Genomic DNA, 22,245 nt, shown 5'->3' with positions numbered 1-22,245 from the left:
TGGACTCGAGCACAGTCTCCTATTCAGTCCTTGCCAACCAGCCAGGCCTAGCTCAAGGCAAAAAACAATTTTTTATACTGGTCTGTTTTTTTGTGTGTTTGTTTGGGGGTTTTTTTGTCAAAGACACTCTGAAACAGGAAATGCTCATTATTAGTCACTCTGATTCCCAGCTCTCGTGTCTAATGAAACTATTATTTAAAATACATATCGTCATTGAACCAGCCATCGAGGAGATAGACAGGACACGCAGCTGAAACCTGCAGGGTGGGCGGTCCCACCTTTGCCTTTCATGTTTAACAGAAAGAGATGAAACGACGAGAGAGCATGAATACGTGTACGACAGTGAGGCTTAAGTGCATGCAAACACCCACACCGCGAGGTGCCGAAAAGGCCTAGTAATTAGCTTACCTAGCACCATGGTCATGTACCGCTCTTCTACTCCAGCCTCCAGCAGCAGTGGAGGAACGTATGTGATCCCAGCTGCCACACAGATCTCCAGGCCACAGGTCAGGGAGTTCAGGAGAACGAGACGCCAATGAGACCTCCATCCAGGCATATTTACAGAGGCTGGGTCGCCTTTCCTTCCCTCTGGGATGGTCACTACTGGGGGCAGGGAAGGGGGGAAGGATCTGGATAGGGACAAAGGGGGGGATGAGGGGAAGCAGATGGTGCCCCGGTCGGACCCGAGGACTGTCGCAAAGGGACAGCAGCAAAGACACTTTGATGTCTCAGATGACCTGGAGGATTCATCCTCTTCTCAGCATTCTGGATCTGAAGAGCAAAAGAAAAGCTTTCAGTACACAGCCACATCATGACCATCGTGCAGAAATTACCAGTTTAAAAGCTGAAATAAAACCTGAGCAAAACCGATTATTCACAGGATGACACCTGTAAAGCCACAGATGTCAGTGGCTTCAGGTTACACAGGGGATTATCAGCATCCTTGTAACAGAATATAATGCAACTTGTGTGAGGTTGTATGTTCCAAAGACACGGAAATGGCAGCAAAAGTCAAAAAGCAATGATGGATTCTCTGAGCTCTTCACCAACAGCTTCAGGGCAGCACGAACAACAACAGGGAAAACAGATGAGTCAGCTGGAGCAACGTGGCAAACCATTTGCTATGCAAATTACTCTCTGCTGTTTTCCTTGCTCGCTTTTTTCCCGCCTCGTTTTAAAATATGTCAGAGATGTAGAAAAAAAATTAACCATTAGCCTTTGGGAAAAAAAGTTGAATTTCTCTTTTCTTACTATCCCTCACCACGACATTTGACAGGAGCACCAGTATTAGCACCCACACCTCCCGGAGCCTTCACTGTCATTATTGCATTATTAAGCTCTGATTGGAGCTTTAGTCACATTCAGCAGATTATTGTTGAACTCAATGAGCAATAAGAGATCTTTGCTGGGCAGAAAGGATCAGGCAAGATGATCAGTCGAGTCACCTGTAACGTATACAACACGTCATCCCATCACCTAACATACCGACGACTGAGACAAATCGTCGGCACGTTACGCGTTCTGAGGCGTGAGACGGGTCAGAATGAACCTATACATGTGTTTTACATGTGACATGAAAATCGACCTAACAAATCATCATGTATGTTAAATCTGTTCACGTCCTGATCCTGAATCACTTTGGAAAACACGATGTAATAGCGTTAAGCTTAAGGGAATGGACAGCTGGAGCCTCTGCTTGAGCGTGTCTTAGCGCCACGAGCGGCTTTCTGTTGGATTCAACTGACAACCCAGAGCGTTTCATAAGGACTTGGAAGGGCACCTTTCGCATTACCATGTGACGCCCAGGGGCGGGGCAAATGTTACGTATGTTACGCGTTGGGAATGATAATGCTCTGACCGTATATGGCAGGGGTGTCCAACTCCAGGCCTCGAGGGCCGGTGTCCTGCAGGTTTTAGATCTCACTCTGGGTCTCACACCTGAATCAGATGTTTAGTTCATTACCAGGCCTCTGGAGAACTTGAAGACATGTCAAGGAGCTAATTTACCCATTTAAATCAGCTGTGTTGGATCAAGGACAGGTCTAAAACCTGGAGGACACCGGCCCTCGAGGCCTGGAGTTCCCCAACCCCGGTATATGGGCTCAGCATGCCAGACACTACTACAGGATCCAATGTGATGCCAGATAGAGGCAGACTGACAACACCGTCATCGACAGTTTGGTCAAGTTGGTGCTTTTAGGTTCAAAAGAACAACAACTGTATCCTTATTGAGCACGTTCACAGACGACCCAAACACACGTTGAAGCATACGTTCTCCAACATGTTTTTATCAGTACCAATAAAAAGTTGTTTAATTCTAGTCAAATCATAACAGCCTCGTGAAACTCTCACTTTCCCAATCAAACGGCATGTATTCACTCCATATACCTGAAAGTGCTCCAATCATTCACCCAAACATGGCGATAAGGTGACGAGTCTCTAGAGACAGTTTTTTGAACTAAGTCTGAAAACCAAAAGCAGAATCTTACATAAACTGAAATATCTGGAAACAGCAGAAGAGGCAGATTGACGAAAGTCCTCTAAATAGAAAACTGCAATCCATGAACATCCATGTGCAGATCGCACTGCTTCCTGGAGCAGAAAATAAATAAAAACACAACCAAGAGAAACACTGTCGTCATCATCCACCAATGAGACAGTGTGTTCTGTTAAAGCAGAGGGGCAGAGCACGAACGGTCAGAACAGCCACAACCACAAAAACAACAAGGCGCTATATTTGCATTTAGTGTGACATTTATCTGCCAATGCTGCCCATCTGTTCACTCCCAGCAAACAAAATGGATGCGATCATCTCAGACAAGACTTGGTTAAGCACAGATGGGTTCAGTCGGTATTTCAAGGACTTTCCACTTTGCTGGGTGGGAAAAAAACCCCAAAAACCTCTTTAAAAAACAAACAACAAAACAGCTGATAAAGACATAAAATAGTGGCCAAGCCATTTTCCCCACCAGTGGCTTTTGAATAGTACAAGGTGTTAGCTAAGAGGTCCATTTAAAATCTCTGATGCCTTTCACATCATTACAAATCAGGGACATTAACTGAATGCTATCAACACCACTGCAAGACTTCCTCAGGCATTCATACATTCCTATCTTTGTCATTATGACACTTTTGATATAGAGGCTCTCTGAGAATCTGAAGGACAATGCAACAGTGTTAGCAGGCCGGGCCAATCAGGCGCCCGGGTCACAGGGAGAGAGAGGTCCATTTCACACCCGTCAGATCTTATTCCCACCCAGCCTGGACGCACTGAAAGACACTCATCAGGGGATCAGCCTTTGCCCCTGGGCCTGTCTGGCCACTACAACCCCCTACCAACATTCTGTGTGTGTGTGCGTGTGTGTGCATTTCTTCCTCATCCTTCCTCTGAGGTCAGCTTTATCTTTGACCTGCATTCTAAGAGGAACCTTTTGACATCTTTATGGTTCTCGGTGTGAACGCCTTCCACCGCAGCCCCATCTGACTCTCTGTTAGACTGAAAAAGTGGCAAGAGTACAGAAATCTGATTTGTTTACGTGAGAAATCGCAGCTCGTCTGGACACACTTTCCCAAATGCGCGTCAGATTACAGTGTTTTGGAAATGAAACGGTGTCGAACTAAAGAAGGACTGCAAGACAGCAGTGCAGAGTGACATTCATTCGTGTTCCTTAACCTCCTAGGACCTGGCATTCACCTATGTGGACATCCCATTTTGGGTTATTTAGACCAAAATACTTAATTTTGCTCTACAAGGGCCTGATATCCACTTCCGAGGACATTATGCTGCTACTGTTCTATCGAAATTTTAAACGAATATCCTCATATGTGGCTCTTATTTTTCTTAGAAACAAAAATAAATAAATAAATAAATAAATAAATAAATAAAAATAATAATAATAATAATTAAATAAATATATATATATATATATATATATATATATATATATATATATGGTAATTCTTTTTTACATTCATCAGGTCCCAATCAGCCCAAATATCAAAGAGAAATTAAAAATGCTGCTGTGGAAGAGTTTAGGTCTTAGGAGGTTAAAGTCAAATATAAAAAAAATAGGGTCAGTTTATTGTAAATTGTAGCTCTACAGCTAACAAAGCGTTTGTGGTGCCGTTTTAAAGCAGAACTGAGCTTTCAAGCACTCAAGTCTGCATGTTAGGGAGAGGGGACAAAGGGGACACACACACACACACACACACACACAGTCATTCCACTGCTTACTTAATGACACCTGACTCTACAATGCATTCCAGTCATGACCTTCATCTTCACGTAGCCTCGGAGACACAAAGGCACGCTTAGGCTGTTAGACAAATGACTTTCCTGCTGCTCACCTGACAAATAACACAACTGGAGCCAGACAGGTGACGGGCGAGGAGATGGAGGCTGGTTTACTGTTGTCAGCTCTCCTTTTGCTCCATTACCAATTCCTATTCGGCCTCGCCCCCTCCCAACTCACAAAAATCAGCCCTAATGACTCCGAGTGGTATTCTTAGAATACAAAACAGCCTTTGTATACATTGTGCCAGGGAGAGTAATTTAATAGAGGGAGGTATTAACTCCAGACTAAATGTTTTGATGCAGGATTCTTATAGACGGTAAGATACAGGAAGCATGTTTGGGTACGAGCGGAGGGTCTCGCAGCAGATATCAAGGTTTGTAAGAGAAGAGCGGAAGGAATTGTTTTGAGATGACATCATAGCCAAAAACACAGCAGAGGCCGTGGCTGCAGAAACAGCAGGAGGCTCTGGTTGGCTGCTTGGCTCACGCTGAATGGCTGCAGCACTATAGCCGCTCTGCCTCTCCGGTTCCTGGACATTAATGGACCCAATCGTCCGCACAGAGGGACAAGCAAGACCAGTCTTTATGCAGACCGCTTGTTTGGCCAGCAAACCTTTTTCTATGGCTCTCTCTGTAAAACAAGACAAAGTTAAGCTGGACCTTTACTTGGTCCTGGAAGCTGCTTAGAGAGGAGCACTGTAGAAAAATAGCAGGTGAAAAGGAAACAAACAGGTTACACTTGGAAGGTCCTCGAGGTGGGCTCCCATCAGACATGGGATCTCTACAGAAATGAGTATCAAGAGGCCAAATTAGACCCAAATTATTGGATTACCATCCCCGTTTAGGAATTCAAAACGTGCACCAAGATGAGATCAAGTAAAAAAACCAACATACTTTTACTAAACAAATGCTTCAATCTCTTCTTTAAATGTCAGTTCAGATGGTTTTGCTGCTTTGCACATTAACTGGCATTTGAGCTGCTTTGGCTTCCTGATTTGCGTGACTTCAACACTCAGCACGTGAAACCAAAGCCTTTCACAGGTCCGCTAGGGTCAGAGACACGTAAAGTTCATGGCCACACAGTGAGTGCAAGGGTCCGTGCGGACATCTGCGTGCCATTTATGGATTTGGTGACGTGCATGTATGAGCTTTATGTTACGACGAACCAGCTGCACATGCGTCACAGGTGAGTACGAGGGAGCGACCGCTCATTCAGTCCTCTCCAACCGTCCACGTCTGCATCTTCCCTCAGCATGTACATAAGCATACATTATTAAATTGTCTCCAGGGGGTAAATGAGACTCTTCTTCATCCTGGCGTTGTTCCCGCTGGTGCAGGGTCCGCTCTTCGGCAAAGGTTTCTCCATTTGGTTCTGTCCGAGGCGTCCTTGATGGTTGTCTTCCTTGATTTTGTCCATCCACCGTTTCTTTAGTCTGCCTCGAGGCCGGGGTCCTTCTGGGTCGATCCTCATAGCCGTTTTTGCTACAGAGTTCTCATCGCTTTGAATCACATGTCCGTACCACCTCAGGCGAGACTCGAGCATCTGCAGTAAATGAGATTGTAAACCTATAAATTAATGAACATACCACAGTCAGTTCATTCGAATTTTAAGCTGCAATCCAACAGTTTGACAGCGAGACCACACTCAGCACTTGCTCCAGACTATGTGCAGTCTGTGAGCCGTTTGCTGTGTAGCAACATATGCATCGGTGACACTTTCCATTCAGCCCAGTCTTCCTCCTGCAGTCGCACCTCAGAAAATAAGAACTCGACAGCAGTGGAATGAAGTTTATTCTCAAGCAAGTTTATTCTTAGCTGGCTGCAAATTTAGTGATGCCACGCGGCTGCATTTGTTAAACGACAGTCCAGCTGTGAACAACAGGATACTCTTCTGTACCGTGAAGAATTAAGAGGCAAAGGAGGGCCAACCCAGTATTAGCTAGGTCTAAGTTAAAAAAAAAAAAGCATGTCATATTTTAATATGTATGACCTAATACATATTGCACATACAACCACAACATCAGCAGCTATACCTGATCAGGTCGGACGTGAAGCTACAGCACAGGTGTGCAAACGCTTTCAAAATGTACAATTTACAGCACACAGTACAACTCACTGTATTTATAAACCAGGGAAAACGTCTGAATTCACCAAAGAGGCCTAAAAGTCTTAGAACTGAAGTTTGAGACCACTTTACATAACTGGCTGAAATGAATCGTCGAGCCTTAAAATGCCAAAATATGATTTGTTAGTCCACATCGCCCAGCTCATTTCTCGTGTAAACAATTATTCCAAGACATCAGAGATATTAGATACTCTATGCAATTACAACAACCTCATTTCATCCCTTCTTCAACGAGCATTAGCAGGTGTTGTCATCCAGATTAGCTATGCTAATCCACCGGCATCATTCTCCAACTTCTTTGCGTTTGATTTGGATTTTCAGCCTGTTCCCAACTCTGACCCTCATTTCACTGCAAATCCTGTGACCAACCTCTTCTTTTTATGCAATTTTAAAATTTTAAAAAAGGAACAACTGCAAAGCTTTGGTGCAAATAACCCCCCCAGTTTTGTGCAGCCTGAGTAAAAATTACAGTCAATCACCGTTATTTTTAAAATGCTGGTTTGGTGAGAAAATGTGAGTATGGGATATGCATCTTATATTTCAGCTGGAAAGCCAACCGAGTCTCATTTCTAGAGGGTAAAAATAAAATTCTTTCCGTTCAAATCTCCACATAATTAGGACAATGACTCAGAAGAGTCTAGACTGAAAGGATGACGAGCAGATGGTTCATAGCTCGTGAGAGAACAACGCTGTAGGTTTTCCTTCAAGATTTTAATAAGAGACTAATTTCTTCTGCTAGGAACAAAATATGTCGTCGCTATGAATTCTTTTTAGGATTCGTTCCCTCCCAGCACAGGAACGCATCTTCACACCAGTAAGATCCAACCATGGAAAGAGTGGAGGAGAGCACCAGTGCTCACCACACCGAGGCCAAAGATGATTCACACAGCTAGAGTGAGGTCTCACAAACACACTGTTACGACCCGGCTCAAAGCCGCAACATGAAAAAATGAGACGAATATCAGAGTATGGGTGAGAAGAGGTTTTATCTTAGAATGGAAAACCAGGTTGGCTAAAATGGCTGTTGCCACTAAGGCAAAGACAAGTGAGCTCCCTGGGAGCTTGCCTCAGGTATGCTTTTATCCACACCTGACTAGGTGGCCAATTAGCACCAGCTGAAAACATTGAGGAGTTTAGGGGCTGCAGAGGGACGTAACACCTCCTCCCTCGAAAGGGTTCCTCTAGGACCCCTAAATTTATTAAAAGCCCCTCTGAAGCCTTCAGGTCCTTGACCCACAAACCTGAAATAAAAGTAAAAGCTAACAGAAGCACAGTGTTCACATTATAGTTGGCATCTTTAAGCATGGATGCCCCTGCATGAGGATTTGAAGTTGCCACACTGAACACACAGAAAGTAACATGTGACCAACACAAAGGAGCACAACAGTCAAACCCAAAATGATTACCTGACCTGCTACAACACAAAACCAAAAGTAGCAACAAATAATCACAACCAAGTGATCTGTTCTCTCCACCACACAAATGGTCACATACAAGTGGCCTCATACCACAAGTTACTTTAATCCACAAGGTTCAGTAAAGAAAACATACTAGTGACCACCCACAAATGGAGAGCTATGGCCACACAACGACCACGTCAAGAGTGACTCAGAACCCCTCAGTGTTATTGCCATCACCTGGCCAACAACCATATTCCCCACAACACTAAAGGTCACAGCACAAAACACTCACCTCATGAGGATCTCATTAGCATCCATCAACACTGACATTAGATGCACACACAGTGTACACACTATGCCAACTTAAAAACGACCTACCTGCCTCAGCTACAGACCATAATTAATGAATGGTCTCAAACCTCCCAGCCTAAAATGCTAAAAAACAACAAAACTTTACCTGTCTGGTCTTCAGTGGTGTACCGGGCTCGAGGCAACTTTAAACGCAAACTCAAGGGTAGGCAGCAGACCGGGGTACAGTTTCCCACCAAACCCTGAAGCGTACCCCCACCCAGGATAACCACCAAACACAAACTAAAACAACAAAGCAAAACAACAAACAAGTGCTTCGATGGAAGGGCAGCACAGCCACCCAGCTGAAACACACTTACTAAAGGGACGTTGCTCAATCACACACCATGGCAGCCTAACCTAGCCTGCATTCCAGCCATGTTCGCTTGGTGTGTGTGTGTGTGTGTGTGTGTCAGAGGCTGGGGGGAAGGCTGTGCCTGTGTCCAGAGGAGGAGACCAGCTATGCTTCGGGGAGGTGACCGTTATCTCAGCGGCTCACAGAAACAGCCAAACAAAGAAGTGCGTGAGCGTCCAGCTGTGACGCCTCCTGTGGCTGATAACACGTCTCCTCTCAAAGCCATTACAGTCAGAAAAGCTATTGTGATGAACGGAGTCTATCCAAACGCTAATGTGTTGTCATTTAATCTTGATCAGGTGTGTTTACATTCAGTTAATACTGTTGTCATGCTGTAATTAGGTTTCATTAACAGGTAATTAGCTGATTTGGGTTTTTCCCGTTCAACCGCGATGCATCGTGTAAACAAAGAGATTATTTACAAACGTCTTGATTTCATCTTGATTTTTACATCCGCACTTTATTCCAGCTTTTCCACTGCATCGCTGCATTAGTGACCAGTGTTTACCACTTGGTTTAAAGTTGGTTTAAAGTTTAATTACAATTTTAATGTCATGTATGAACACTTTTTTAAACCTACATGCAAATATTTGATTTTTTTTTTTTTTTTTTTTTTAAATTGACAAATATAAATGTAAATTTAAAAGTCAAAATGGAAAGCCTGTAATTATGGATGAAAAAATAAAATAGAAATGCACCTGTGTATTAGCCAACTGCTGAATATAGTGGTAAAATGACCACTGAAAACAAGAGCTTTGTCACTTTTTGAAATGTGCCACAAGAAAAACCAACAAAAGAAAGCAAACGTTAAAGATGGAGAAGGTTACAGACACAATGCTCATCTGCTTAAAAATCAGTGGAAACCTTTGCAGCAGTAATCACTAGTTATCAGTTATAGAACAAGCTGTAGCGCCATTAGTCAGAGCCAGCTATCTTCCTAAAGATGTCAACATAGACAGCGCACTTCTTGCACAATTTAACTCTGAAAAAACAGACAAGCGACGTCCTCAGATTTGACACAGAGGTCATCAGTGAGAATCAGTTTCTGTGAAAATACATGATTGTGTAACATTAAACCCGCATGCAGAAAACGTCCAGATTACAGTTTGCTGAAGAACTGGAAGTGACACAGATCATTTGTAAAGCTCAGATGGGGTCTGCCGTGTTCCGTCTGAACTTAGCCAGGAAAATCCCAGTGACTGGAGAATTCCCACAGTGAAGAAGGGAAGTGGGAGTGGGATGACATGTGGCTACATGAGTGCAAAAGGTGTTGGAGAGATGACATTTATAGATGGCACCACGGCTGCCTGTGGTTACACAAAACAAAAAAAAACACCCCACAAACTTGATATGTTGAGTTCCAGAGTCACTGACAGGAGAAGAAGATTCCTGAGTGCAAAACACCTCCCGCTGAACAACGGCATCCTTCATACCAACAAGTCAAAGTGAAAACAAACAGGAACCAAACTGACTTCAGCTGCATCGTCTGCAGATCCACAAAGTCTCATGTAGCAAGTCAAATCTCTTTCTTCTTAATTTTACATGAGGGCAAAGATCCTGTTGTTCAGAAGTAACTTCAAAGGATACGCACTTTTGAAACATTTGACATTTAAGTAACTCTGCGCCCTTTGCTGCACATAATATATATTTTAATAAAAGAATGTCCTTCAAAAATCATAAAAGGTCACCGAGACCTTCAGTCAACAGCATAACTTCAGTTACAGTGCAGCAGAGCTACCATTAGCCAAACAGTAGCTACAGTTTCACTTCACAGACTAACATGAACACAGCACATTCAGCCAGGCTATTAACAGCATCTACAAATCCAGCTGTCATTCAGAGGTGAAAGCACCAATATTACTCACTAGAAGCCCCAAAGACGTGTTCGCTGCCACCTGGCCGGGAAAGGCCAGGTAACAATGCACGAAAAAGGGCAGTAATAGCAAAATAGCACGATGAGCCATAAAAGAGTAGCAATTAGGCAAAATTATACTCACCAGTGAAAGGAGAAAAACCTAAAAAGGTCCATCTGTAGACGTGTATTGCTGAAAATCCATCATCTAACCTATTTTAAAAGCTATTTGCAGGCTTTGTCTGATCAACACTCGTGACTCACTCACAAAGCTCATCTGTACTGATGCTTCCAACCACCTGCTTCTAGCAAGAGTGGGACTTATTTATCCTGCCTCTTCCCATGTCTCCTGTTCCCGCCGCTCTTATTTAGCCCACCTCCTTTGCATCTCTCCCACCCTTCCACTTTTCCGTGTCTCAGTCTGTAAGGTGGGAATTTGGAAAATCCCAAAGCACTTGAGGAATCCTGCTGGTTTTTGTCTGCTTGGGTTTGTCCCCAAACTGCTTCTCAGACAAAAACTAAAACCTGAGATGTAGTGTTAACAGAGACGCACAGCAAAAGAGGCATTTAGGAAACAAAGAATGAATTGATATCATCTAACAGCCCCACAATGAAGCCACTCCCCCAGCTCTTCTCTCTCACCGTCTATAACCACTCCCTAAAAGTTGAGTATTATACCCCCTGACCCAGTATCATGTTCAGCCGCCTATCAGGTCAGGGGGCAGCTCTCCCACCCTCTCTTATTACCACCTTTCAACCAGCCCAGTCTTAGCTGAGCTCATACCCCTGCATGACTACTTGTCTGTGGATTTCGTTAATATTTCTTGCTTCACCAGCTCAGCAAAAGCCTATTTGAGTAGACAAACACACACAAAGTGCACATTTTCAGGGAAACACATGATCAGGCGACCACCCGGCCAGTTGCCATGTCTGTACCAAACGCCTGCAAGCCGAGACCAGCCCTCCACAGAAAAGCTTTTAAAACAGTAATGTCATTAGACTCCAAGCGACTTTAAGGAATCTCCATTTTTGGAGCGCAGAGCCTGATCAATAGAGCAGAGTGCAGGAGAATGGCTGCTGGCAGCACTTCCCTCTGCAACAGGACCGGCTTGCCTGGAATTAAGACAATTCTGAAAATCCCATTTTGGAAAGAGGCCTGGCCTCACTTACTCAGCTTCTGTCCCGACTTAAACAAAATATTTTGTCCTCTTGGTTCAGATATATTTAGAACTCCTCACAATGCACACCAACAGTGTCCTTTCTTTAAAATAGCTGCTAAACGTAGACCATCATTACTCTGCAATTACCCACCCAAAGTACAAACACGCATGGGCTGAAAGCACACCATCCAAGTGGTGTAATAATTAACTGGGAATGAAAAACACCAGAGAAAATGTGGTGATGCAGGAAGGAAAATGTTGCAAAACACAGAGAGAGAGAAAGGCTTCAAACCCAGGTCCAAACATACCAGACACTTTTTTCTTTAAACAAATGAATTTATCGCTCCACAAGATGATAAAGCAAACTTTGCATATCTCTAACGGGTTTTTCCCTCCCTTTGTTAACAATTCGAGCAGAACAGCAAAGTTTTTTTTACATCTGTCTGCAGCTTTGGCTAAAAATGCACGAGCGTTCCGAGCTGACCGAGAAAGATTTAATTCCACAGTAGCCTTTTCCACAAACCCAGCTTCCTCCTGTGCCAGTCAAACCCAAAGTGGCCATAATGAGCTATGACACACGGCGCCCAAAACATTGTTTCAGAAATAGATCTGGAGGGCCACCGCTCTTGGCGTGTAGCAGCAGGTACCCAACAAAGCCTAAATGTCACCCACATTATACATCGCACGAAGGATGGGATGGGAGGGATCGATCAGTCACTGTGTGGTTGCACAGCAACTTAACCTTTAAGTAAAGATGTGATGCTGATGTTTAACCACAGAGCGTCCATAAATGCGCGGTAGCTTTTAACGTGTAGAGTCTTCAGGATAAGCACTGCTCCCATCTAAGAACACTAGACGGCTAACATCGCCAAAGCTAAGACAGCATAGCTGGTCCAGATCTGGTCTGTGTAGTTTCTCAAAGCTCCCACCAGTGTTTCATTTCCACAGAATGTCCCAGCTGCCATGTATGGCAACATTTACATTATAATGTTGGATACCATTAAAAGGCCAATCTCATATCGCAAAAGAACAATTACTCATGTCAGTTCCTGCATCTGAGAAGAGACGTGACACCCAAAGGAAAAAGGTTTCTTTGCTGGAGAATTTCATGACATGAGAGCCAAAAATTAAATTTTTCAGGTTTTTTCAAGTTAAAAAACAAAAAAAGAACGAAAAAAAGACACATTTTCATGCAAGAAGGAAAACTGAAAGATTTAATGATGCTCTTTTAAACATGGATTTAATTTCAAAGAAATCAGAGCGAGTGCATAACAATTAAAAAAAATAAAATAAAGTTTTTAAATAAGTAAAAGCCAAAAACAACACTGGTAAAGACTTTGCTTACTATGTGAACAGACAGAACAGAAAAGCAGCAGAGTAGCGATGGATCCAAACAGATCTGAACTTTATACACTGTATTTAATAAAGTGGCGATTCATCCATAGAAAAATGCATCTTAATAAATCCACCATCGAAAACGACCCTGAGACTGCCACAAACTGCACGACTGAAATGAGCAGGAAGATCACATCCAGAATTCAGTTCATATTCTGCAATTACGTTTTTTCTTACATCAAAATCGATTTGCTATCAGAGAATCAGTCGGCGCTAAACAGCTGGATCCAGTCCTTCCCTCTCCGTGTTTACTTAAGGGCAGTCTGGTCAAGCTGCTGCTGCGGCCGCTCTCGATGTCATTCAGCTGCCTCGATTCTCTCGTCCCAGGGTCGAACTAAATCCACCGTCTGCAGCTGGTCACTGCTCTGGGATGTGCTGTGAGCTTGGAAGGAAGTACGTCCAAGGATGAGGATTATTGCTTTGTTATTTATTGTACTATTTATCAGTTCATCTGAGGACATGCCTTACTGTGGGCACAAAGTTAGAGCAGAGAATGGGACACAGTACTGGTGCAGGGTGAGAGCGACAGAGATCATTCATAAAGTTAGGCTTAGTTTTGTAAAAGAACAGAAACACAGCAGCGTTTGGATGGAGAGGTTTCACACGAGTCTAAATTCAAGAGAGGAATTTCAACCAGGCTGCAAAAAGAGTACTTAAAGCACGCCAGTGCAAATGTCAAAGTGTAGCAACAGTGGTGTTAGTGAAATTATACGGACACAAAAGCTGGAAAACTGCAAGTTTTCAGGTTCTCCTCCTTCACCATCTTTCCTTAAAAACAAAGTGTCATCTTTGCATTCATTTATTTTTGTTCTTGAACACGTACAGCACGTGAAGCAGTCTTCCAGGTTGTACTTTTTACAATGACTAGTATCTAAAGTCCAGCTATTGGACAATAACTCTTATTTATATGTTGCTTTGAACCATTACAGATGCATTTCTTGTTTTAGTGGCTAAAGATGCACGCAAGCAAAGGATGCAGAAGGAAGGAAGCATTAACTGCTTCTGTAGTGTGCAATTGTTTTTTTAACAGTCAACAAAAAAAAAGGCAAGTCCACATACTTAAATGCTGGGATGGAGTTGGCGACGGACTTGCAGGAAGTCGTGGGCTGAGAGACAGAGCACCAGGAAGCTCCTTCCAGCTTTTTCGAAAACTTTGTGGTAGTTTTGCGAGGAACACCAAGGTCATGAACCTACAGCTGTGGGGATACAGTTAATACAGCAGTCCACCGAGGACTGACAGACAAAAGGACAGATGGACACCAACAGGTCCATCTCCCTTTTCCAGCTGTTGTAGGAGCAGCAGTGGCCCCAGGGCGTAATGATTAACGCCTCAGTCAAATGCTGCACAAACCAGATGGTAAAGATAGATGAGAAGGGCAAAGTCCCTCGTCTCTGCAGCTCTGCACCCACAGACAAACCGTCACTCTCCACATACGATTAATCCTGTGCACACACAGTGTTTAAATCATTTTTAATAAACATGGAGCCGTAGTCAGGAAGCACTGTGCCGTAAAACTGTAATCACACAGCCTTTTCTGTGCAAACATAAAAGAGCAGCATAAAAACATAATTACACAAAAGGCAGGCTTTTATAGCATCGCTATTTACTTTCCAAACCTTAAATGGTGACTAAAGAGCGAGAGGCGACTTCATATATTCTGGGGAGGAAAAAAGAAAAAGAAATGTCCGGCGTCGACTCGACAAGAAAAATATCCCTGCTAACAAAAGAAACATGCAATCAGGCGAAATCTTTCCTTCCTTCGTTCTAATCGTGCCCTCCAAACTTCAGTTGGGACGCTCATTATGAAACGAGCTCACAAACACGACATTGTGTATCAACAAGGGTGGACATTTCTGACAAAAACACTGGTGTGGCGAGAAAACAGGCATCAAAGCACTCACATGCACGCTGACTCAAATCATAAGCTGGCTCTTTTCATAAGGCACAGAGCATCTCACATATCAAAGGTCTCCCTCGAACACTCAATAGCATCCCCTTCAGCTCGCTACATGAAAGAGAACACTGTGGTGTCTTATAATACGCCGTTTTCCCCGTTCACAGGGCCCAACTTCAAAGACGGACAAAATCAAGTAGGAAGCCTTTCAGTGTCTCCTTGGAACGGAGTTTCCTGGAAGTTTAAGTCAGAATTATCAGGAGGCAGCAGGCTCATTCATAATTTGGCACACTAAACGCCTTACTAGACGTGCTCCTTATAGGCCCGCCATCACACACACACTCGCCGGGGCTTCTGCTTTGCAGAGTGCGAGTAAGTATCACGAACATCTGGCCAAGCCCTTATCACCATGGGAAAAATGTCTAAGGAGGCTGTGTTATCCCTGCTCCAGGGTCCGATTTAGATTGTGTCTGCGGTTCAGCAGCCATACTAAACTGTCATAGCTGTGATTCTTGTTAATGGGAATCATGAAAAGTGATTGTTAAGCGTTTGTTCGCCTATTTCATGAGAGCTAGACCTGAGGCTGTTTTGCCTTCAATGCCATGCAGCCTCGCTCACGCCTGACCCACGTGGGCAGAACTAAGTCAAGTCAGAAAATGAAATTAAGCTGGCAGAGGAGGCGTTAGAAAGAAATGACAAACAGACCGGGTGGGTGTCAATATCAGTGACATTCACCTGGACTGAGTGTGTTGGGGGGTTCAGGTAGTTTCATTGGGGCCGAGGTCAATTGCACCAACGAGTTGGGGAATCCTATTCTTAATGGTACTGCCACGTGAAGACATTCGTGGACTCCTCAGTGAAGACGTTTCATTAAATCGTGGTTTCTCTCCGACTCACATGACACAGGGTGGCAGGTCTACCACCTGAGCTACTAACAGGAAGGTTGGTGGTTCGATCCCAGTCTGCTCCAGTCTGCAGATACTAGCCCCGTGTTGCATCTATCGGAGTGCGGATGTTAGTTAGGAAGCACTTTAATAAGAGTAGAAAAAAGTGCTTGGCTGAATGTACAAGTTGTGTAAAGCCCTTTGAGTGCTCAACGTAGAGTAGAAAAGCACTATATAAGAACCAGCCCATTTACATCACTACAGTATTTATTTATTAGACTTGGCACCTTTGTGATATAATTAAAGAAAGTTGTGTTCAGACAAACGACCACCAGCTCAGTGAACATGAGTTTAAATGATAAATGCAGAAGGTGAAAGAATCTATAGCTGAGCACAAACGTGCATTTCAACATGTGATATAACATGAAGCCGTTTAAAGCAGCGTCGTGCAGACGTACTACGATTCCTCGGACAGGAACCAGGGATTTTTTTAACCTTAATGGCAGAAGATTTGAAGCAGGCTTTCGTGTCTGAGTCCTTTTGTCTGATTAGTGCACTCATGCTCCCAACTCCCATTACTACCTTACTCTGACAATATAAGCAATGACTCATTCAGTAGATTAGCAAAGGAAAAAAAATAATAAAAACATTCGTCAAGCTTCCAAGTGCACCAATTTGTGTTTAATGAGGGGGATCACGACTGTGCACACACTGGCTTTAACTCATCTGTACAGCTGCACCCCACGGTGTCGCACCTCAGCTAACCTCACACGCAGGTACAGATACCACTACAGGCCAACATAAAGTTCAACGCGATAGAACGAAGCTGGAACTTCCAACATGCAACACAAATTCATAACCTCACATTACAGGCTCGAGTTAAAACGCCAGAGAGTCAGTGCACAGAATTCCTTCATTTCCTAACAAGACTTTTAATTTCACATCTGCAAGCAGGAACATGAGAGACCCAGCTTCGACATGCAGACACACAATGCAAGACTTTTACATTAATATTACATAAAGATGTTCCGTCCACAAACATGCACGCACAAAGGTTAAAAGGGTGGTTAGCGCTACGTTGTTGTGTTTCCTGTTCAGCTGACAAAGGATGAGTAACATTACTTTAACATAATGATCATTCCTATCAATCAACAGGATCCGAGACAAAAAGGAAATCTCACTAAGACTCCCACTGGGAAATAGGACCAGTGTCCCAGGAATGAGATGGCCCCATCACATTAACACAGAGGCCTGAGAGGGGACTGGATTTAAGCTCAAGAGTTGACTGGAGTAACAGAAACAGCTTAGACATGACAGGCAGTTTGTGGTGAAAAATCACAGGAGGCACAAAAACTGTCCAGCAGTCAATATAATGACATTATGAGAGGACAAAAAAAGGGCTTAAATTTTATCTAATGTTTCACAACATCTCAGGAAACGGAGGCATCAGGAGAATTATGCTTTGCCTGCCATATACGAAGCGAGAGCCACAATTAGGTTCCATAATTCACTAAAAAAAAAAAAAAAAGCCATACAGTTGGCATATTTCACAGTGAATCTGAATGACAAAAATACTGAGCAGCAAATTAGGATTAAAGAGAAAAGCATTTGGCCAAGCAAGCCACTAGAGAACTGAACCAGTGCCAGTGCACCCACACACTCCGGCATGGAGCGATTCCATGCCAGCCCGGAGAGAAGACAGGGAATATTCCTTCCTTTAATCAGACAAGATATTAAAAGAGCATCGATAACCTAGATGCTTGAATTAAATATGTCTTCACCTTCTCAAATCAAGTCAATCCGGCTACACTCCCAAGAGAGGTCACGAGAGGACTCGGATCCTTACAGAAACCCAGCCATACCCATCAGAAGCCCTCAGTGTGAGTCTTAACTTCCATGACCGTCACAGGGACACGTTAGTGGGTTGAGCCGCATTTCGAAAGCATAGATATTAAACCGCCGGAGGAGGAGGAACATATGACTTCAGTGACGCTTTAGTAATATTTTAAGTTGAATTTAAATGTTTGTCACAGGACGTGTTGAACATGGAGCTGCCAGGCAACGGGAAATGAGGAAGACCACGAAGAAAACTCACGCATGTAGTGAAAGAGGATACGCAGTGTTGGTGCGACAGAGAAGGATGAGATGGAGTCGCTGTGGTGACCCCGAAGGGAGCGGCCAAAAGAAGAGGACGATAAAACAAACGTGGCTGCAAAAACATTCCCAGCAACATCCCAGAGGCAGCGGCAGTAATGCAAAACACAGTGAAAAGGCTGAATGATAACCATGTCACAAAGGTGACATTCCTAGCTGGTGGGAAAGCCGCCATCTTTTCTGTAACTCGGGCCCATTAAGGTAGTCTGTATGCGGTCTTTCTTTCTGGCCCGGCTCGCTGGGGAGCAGCATTACAGGGAAGCAGTTTGGACTTTGACCCCGGTGCCTGCAGAGAGCTGGGAAACACTTCTGAGCTCCTCTGCTTCCTGTCAGTGAGAGATGCAGGAATCAGACAGGTTCCTTAATATTCAGCCTTTTCCCTGCTGTTAGTGGTTACGGGGGCCTAACGATGTGCATTCCAGCACTTGTGCGATTTTCACAGTCTAGGAGCAGGTGTTGCTTCGCTTTTGATTGGTGGTTGTTGTACTCCAGAGAAAAACATACCAAATGAAAGAGGGGGGAAAAAATCTCACACTTCCCCCTCCCTCCCCATCAACTTTCTTTTGCCATTACCACTTCTCTCCCCCCTCCTGTTTCAACAAATGAGCTCACTGTTTTTACAATGATTAGTACTTAAGGGACTTAGCAGTAAATGTATGAGGTGTAAGTGGTATGAGTGTTAAGACAACTGCACAATGCACAAATTCATGCAGAGACAAAGAAAATAAGACAAATAAGAGCGCCAGCATGGATCCTGTCAGTGCGGCTTCAGTGACATGAACCCCCCCCCCCAGGCTATTAGTCCCAACTTAGATGAAGGTTTCAACCAACTTCCTGCAAAATCAAAAGGTTTGTATTTTCCTGTTTATAATGGATAAAACTGAGACAAAGCAAGAACTGGAAACGACCGAAAAACAGTTTGGGATACAAACACACAGAACTTCAGGCGCTGTAAGCAAACACATCCACATAACGACGCTTTCCCAGAGCGTCTCCTCGGATGTGAGGGACGATTTCAGACTGTACCTGTGACTGCTGGCAGCACACGATGCTTTGAAGAGGACACAGAGCTTAAGGGAAACAAAACGCCTTCGAGCAAATGCTTTTCAGACTCAAACCATCAAAAAAAAGGTAGGAAAAAAATATATGTATCACACCCACCACGTAATCCAGCACTCGCCTTTGAAAGCATATGCAAGAGCTGAAAAGCCAGGTACACACAGGAAGAACAGAAAGCACACCAAGCCGGAGCTAAACAGCCTACGAGCGATTAGAACTGCAAAGCCTTCAGTCTGCCTAAGTAGCTTGGTGTCCTTGACGGTGGGCGATTATCTTGCACTTGGCTTTGGGGGGATATCAGACTGTCAGGGCGCAGTTAGAGAACAGCCAGCTGATCGTGGCATGGAGAAGCGTTTCTATCACGGTGGAGCAGATGAGCAAAGCTTTCCTGGGGGCAACAAATGAATAAGAAAGGTGCAAGTACTAAGAATATAACTGCTCTGAGACCAGCCGGTCAACCGTAACGACAGCCTGCCACTGATCATTAGCAGACAAACTTCTGGATGATGTCAGTGCAGTAGTAAGAATTTACCTCTACTATTTCACAACCCTTATGTGGCAATAAGCTGCGCACGTGGACGCAGTTTAATTTGATGCCATTTTAAAAGGAAAGAAACAGAAATGACGTGTGACAGGATGAAAGAGAAGAGTCCAGTTTCCAAGGCAGAGTAAATACCACACCTAACGCGCCCATGAAGAAGCGGAAAGAGGTCTTTGTGTGACGGCAGAGTCACGGTCATGGGTTAGAGCGCTTTAACCTTCTGATCCTCTGCCCTCCTAATGTGGTTTCTGAACCTTGAATTTTCTCCAAGAAACCAGACTCACACAACCTCCCAAAAACATGCGAGTGGAAACTTTCAGCACCAAAGAAGTTTACTTGGTATAAAGTGTTGCTGGTGCTACATTCCTTAGATAAAGAAATTACTATTAGCGGGCTGTAAAAATGTGATAACATTGTTCAAACAAAAAGCTGAGGAATCAAAATCCAATGATGGCTGAAAAACAGGATGCTGAACAGGAAAGCTCGTGAGGCATTTCAGCCTTTTGTTTTTATCCTAAACAGCTGATAAATCAAAGCACACGCGTCTAGTTCCTGAGAGTCACCATCAACAAGCTGATGGCCGCACTGTGGAAAATCCCATCTGTTTCAGGCTGAGAACACTTGTCCATACAAGACATGTCTTAAATATGATAGGGCAGCTTTTAGAGTGCCTTTACGGTCCATGACCTCACTCTGTAGCGCGCGCGCACACACACGAGACATTAAAAAAGGAGTAACGAGAACAAAACCAAACCCCAGGAGTCATTCTTTTGAACGTTACCAGCCAATGCCACATCCAGCTGGAATACTTCGTAACTTTCCACACGGCGGTGTCCTCAAACGCCTCCTCCCCCATCCATCCATGTGTCAAACCAGCGGGGTCTCGTCAACACAGCGCCAAACGTTTACAGCGAAGGTTTTGGTGTAGACACGCAGCGTTGTGTCGGCCGGGGAGAGAGTAAAGTTACTGCCACCACGGCACTTGGCACGGCATCGGTGTCCAGGGAGCCCGGTGGCAAAGCGGCAGTCTGCGACGCAGAGTGGAAAAAACTTCCAGACAGCACCACGCTGCTGAACCCTGGCTAACCGCACACCTTTTAGCCGCAGGCTCAAGCAGTCAAGCACACACCGCCTCACACCTACCTCCGTTTTCAGGTCAGCTGTATCACGGTCTCCGGCGTGGTACGACTCGGGGACGCTTGGGTCAAATTTTAAAGCCGCTGTCTGCAGTTTCGACGCGGTGAACAACGTTGCAAGGCAGCCACATACAATGAATAAGTTTCAGCACATAGAGCAGCCGACATGTGATAGATGTGTATCACACACGAGAGCCTTACTGAACACAGACAGACAGAATCGCTCTAACAACTCGTTTAGGTGCAAACTTAACCGTAAGTTCCGCGGAGCTCCGAGAAATCCATGCAGCAACTTGCTCGCTCCCGACAACCCCTGTTGCTTAACTTGTAGCGAGCCAACTACCCAGCTGTGACAACCTCCGTCAAGCCAGTGGCAGCGACAGCAGTAACTTCCGGTTTGGAACTTCGAAATAAATGTAGCAAAAAGTAGAATAACACGTTAATGACAATTTATAAAACAAAAACGCCACACAAAAAGAAGATTTCGTTTATTTTATTTAATCAAAGACGTAAAATTTAAAAAAAAAAACACATTCTTTGCTGTTATTTTGAAAGAGTTTCACAAGAGATATTCACGTTTTTATTTTTTTAAGCAAAAAAAAAGCATCTTCCGGTAGCAGCACCTGTGACGTATGATTTTTCTACTGGCGCTCTCGGGTTTGCTCGTTTTCATGTTCAGGATTTGTCTGTTAGCATTTTCATATCGTTAAAATTTCTGTATATAAATTGTATTTAATTTTGCCATTTCCAACCAACTGTGGAGAAGCCGTGCTATAATAGCTGCCGTGTAACAGCTGACTTACCCTTTAAATTCAAACTCTGTCACATACACAGTATGACACGTGGTGAAATGCTTATTGCTGTGCAGTAAGAATTGACCGTAAGATAAAGGGTATAGTACAGTAAGTGATATTTATGTAAATTACACCTTTACTTGACTTTTTACTTTTGCAGAGGATTGTATATTACATCATCCATTACCAATCACGGGTAATACCAGTGTAAAATAATATTTCTGATTGTTATTGTATCAAATAATGATGCATTTTTATGCATGTAATTACATGTTTGTGTGACTGTACACACACTTTGTACAGCAATTTGGGCAACGTTGTATTTGAAAGCTCGTTTAAAAATACATTTTATTTGCTTACTGAATGTATGAAAAAGTACCTTCTGCAGTTCTCTCATTTCTGTGCCTGGACTCTACATTCAACATAGTTTTTTTTTTTTGTTTTTTTTTTTTAAACACACACACACACACACTTGCTTGTGTTTGTAAATTTTCATGCATTTTAAGCTTGTGCACAATCAAAGCCTCCAAGACCAATCCTGAGAATGCTGAACACTTTGCAATACATATTCTTACGGTTTTGTGGCTTCTCAGCCTGGCTGCATGATAAAAACAGTTGCAATTTTCAACACGGCGCCATTCAAAAATCTCATAACTCTCTCTGGGCACAGCTGATTGCTACACTGTCAACTCTTTTAATCAGCCTAATGCCACCACTGAATGCCGCCGTGGCAAACTTTGTGAGAAACTAAATTGATTATCTGTCTGAAATGGCTCGTAGGCCAACCATTAGACGTGAAGGAATGTAATTCCAATGAATGACATGGATTATTAACTTTAGGGAGATTAGGTCC

The 22,245-nt window shown here is 43.7% G+C and overlaps 1 protein-coding gene across 3 annotated transcripts in view; it reads right to left on the bottom strand.

Annotated features, from left to right (window-relative positions):
• LOC146382250 (solute carrier family 45 member 3) overlaps window positions 1-21,048 on the bottom strand; it is a 41,958-nt gene extending 20,910 nt beyond the window's left edge. The window contains exons 1-2 of one of the 3 annotated variants that reach the window (XM_084932738.1): window positions 20,606-21,048; window positions 409-771 (exon numbers count right to left, since the gene is read on the bottom strand). In XM_084932738.1, the coding sequence (XP_084788864.1) occupies window positions 409-556 (148 nt within the window). In that variant the 5' untranslated portion in view covers window positions 557-771; window positions 20,606-21,048. Of the gene's footprint in view, window positions 1-408; window positions 772-10,519; window positions 12,695-20,605 lie in introns of those variants that run through there. The other 2 variants (XM_084932737.1, XM_084932739.1) reach the window with 2 other exon arrangements.
• Between the last annotated feature and the right edge of the window lie 1,197 nt (window positions 21,049-22,245).

The sequence above is a fragment of the Perissodus microlepis genome, chromosome 7 (assembly GCF_051167445.1).
Source record: "Perissodus microlepis isolate ML-2025 ecotype Zambia chromosome 7, ASM5116744v1, whole genome shotgun sequence".
Lineage (NCBI taxonomy): Eukaryota > Metazoa > Chordata > Actinopteri > Cichliformes > Cichlidae > Perissodus > Perissodus microlepis.
This window is presented reverse-complemented; position numbering and strand designations above follow the sequence as displayed.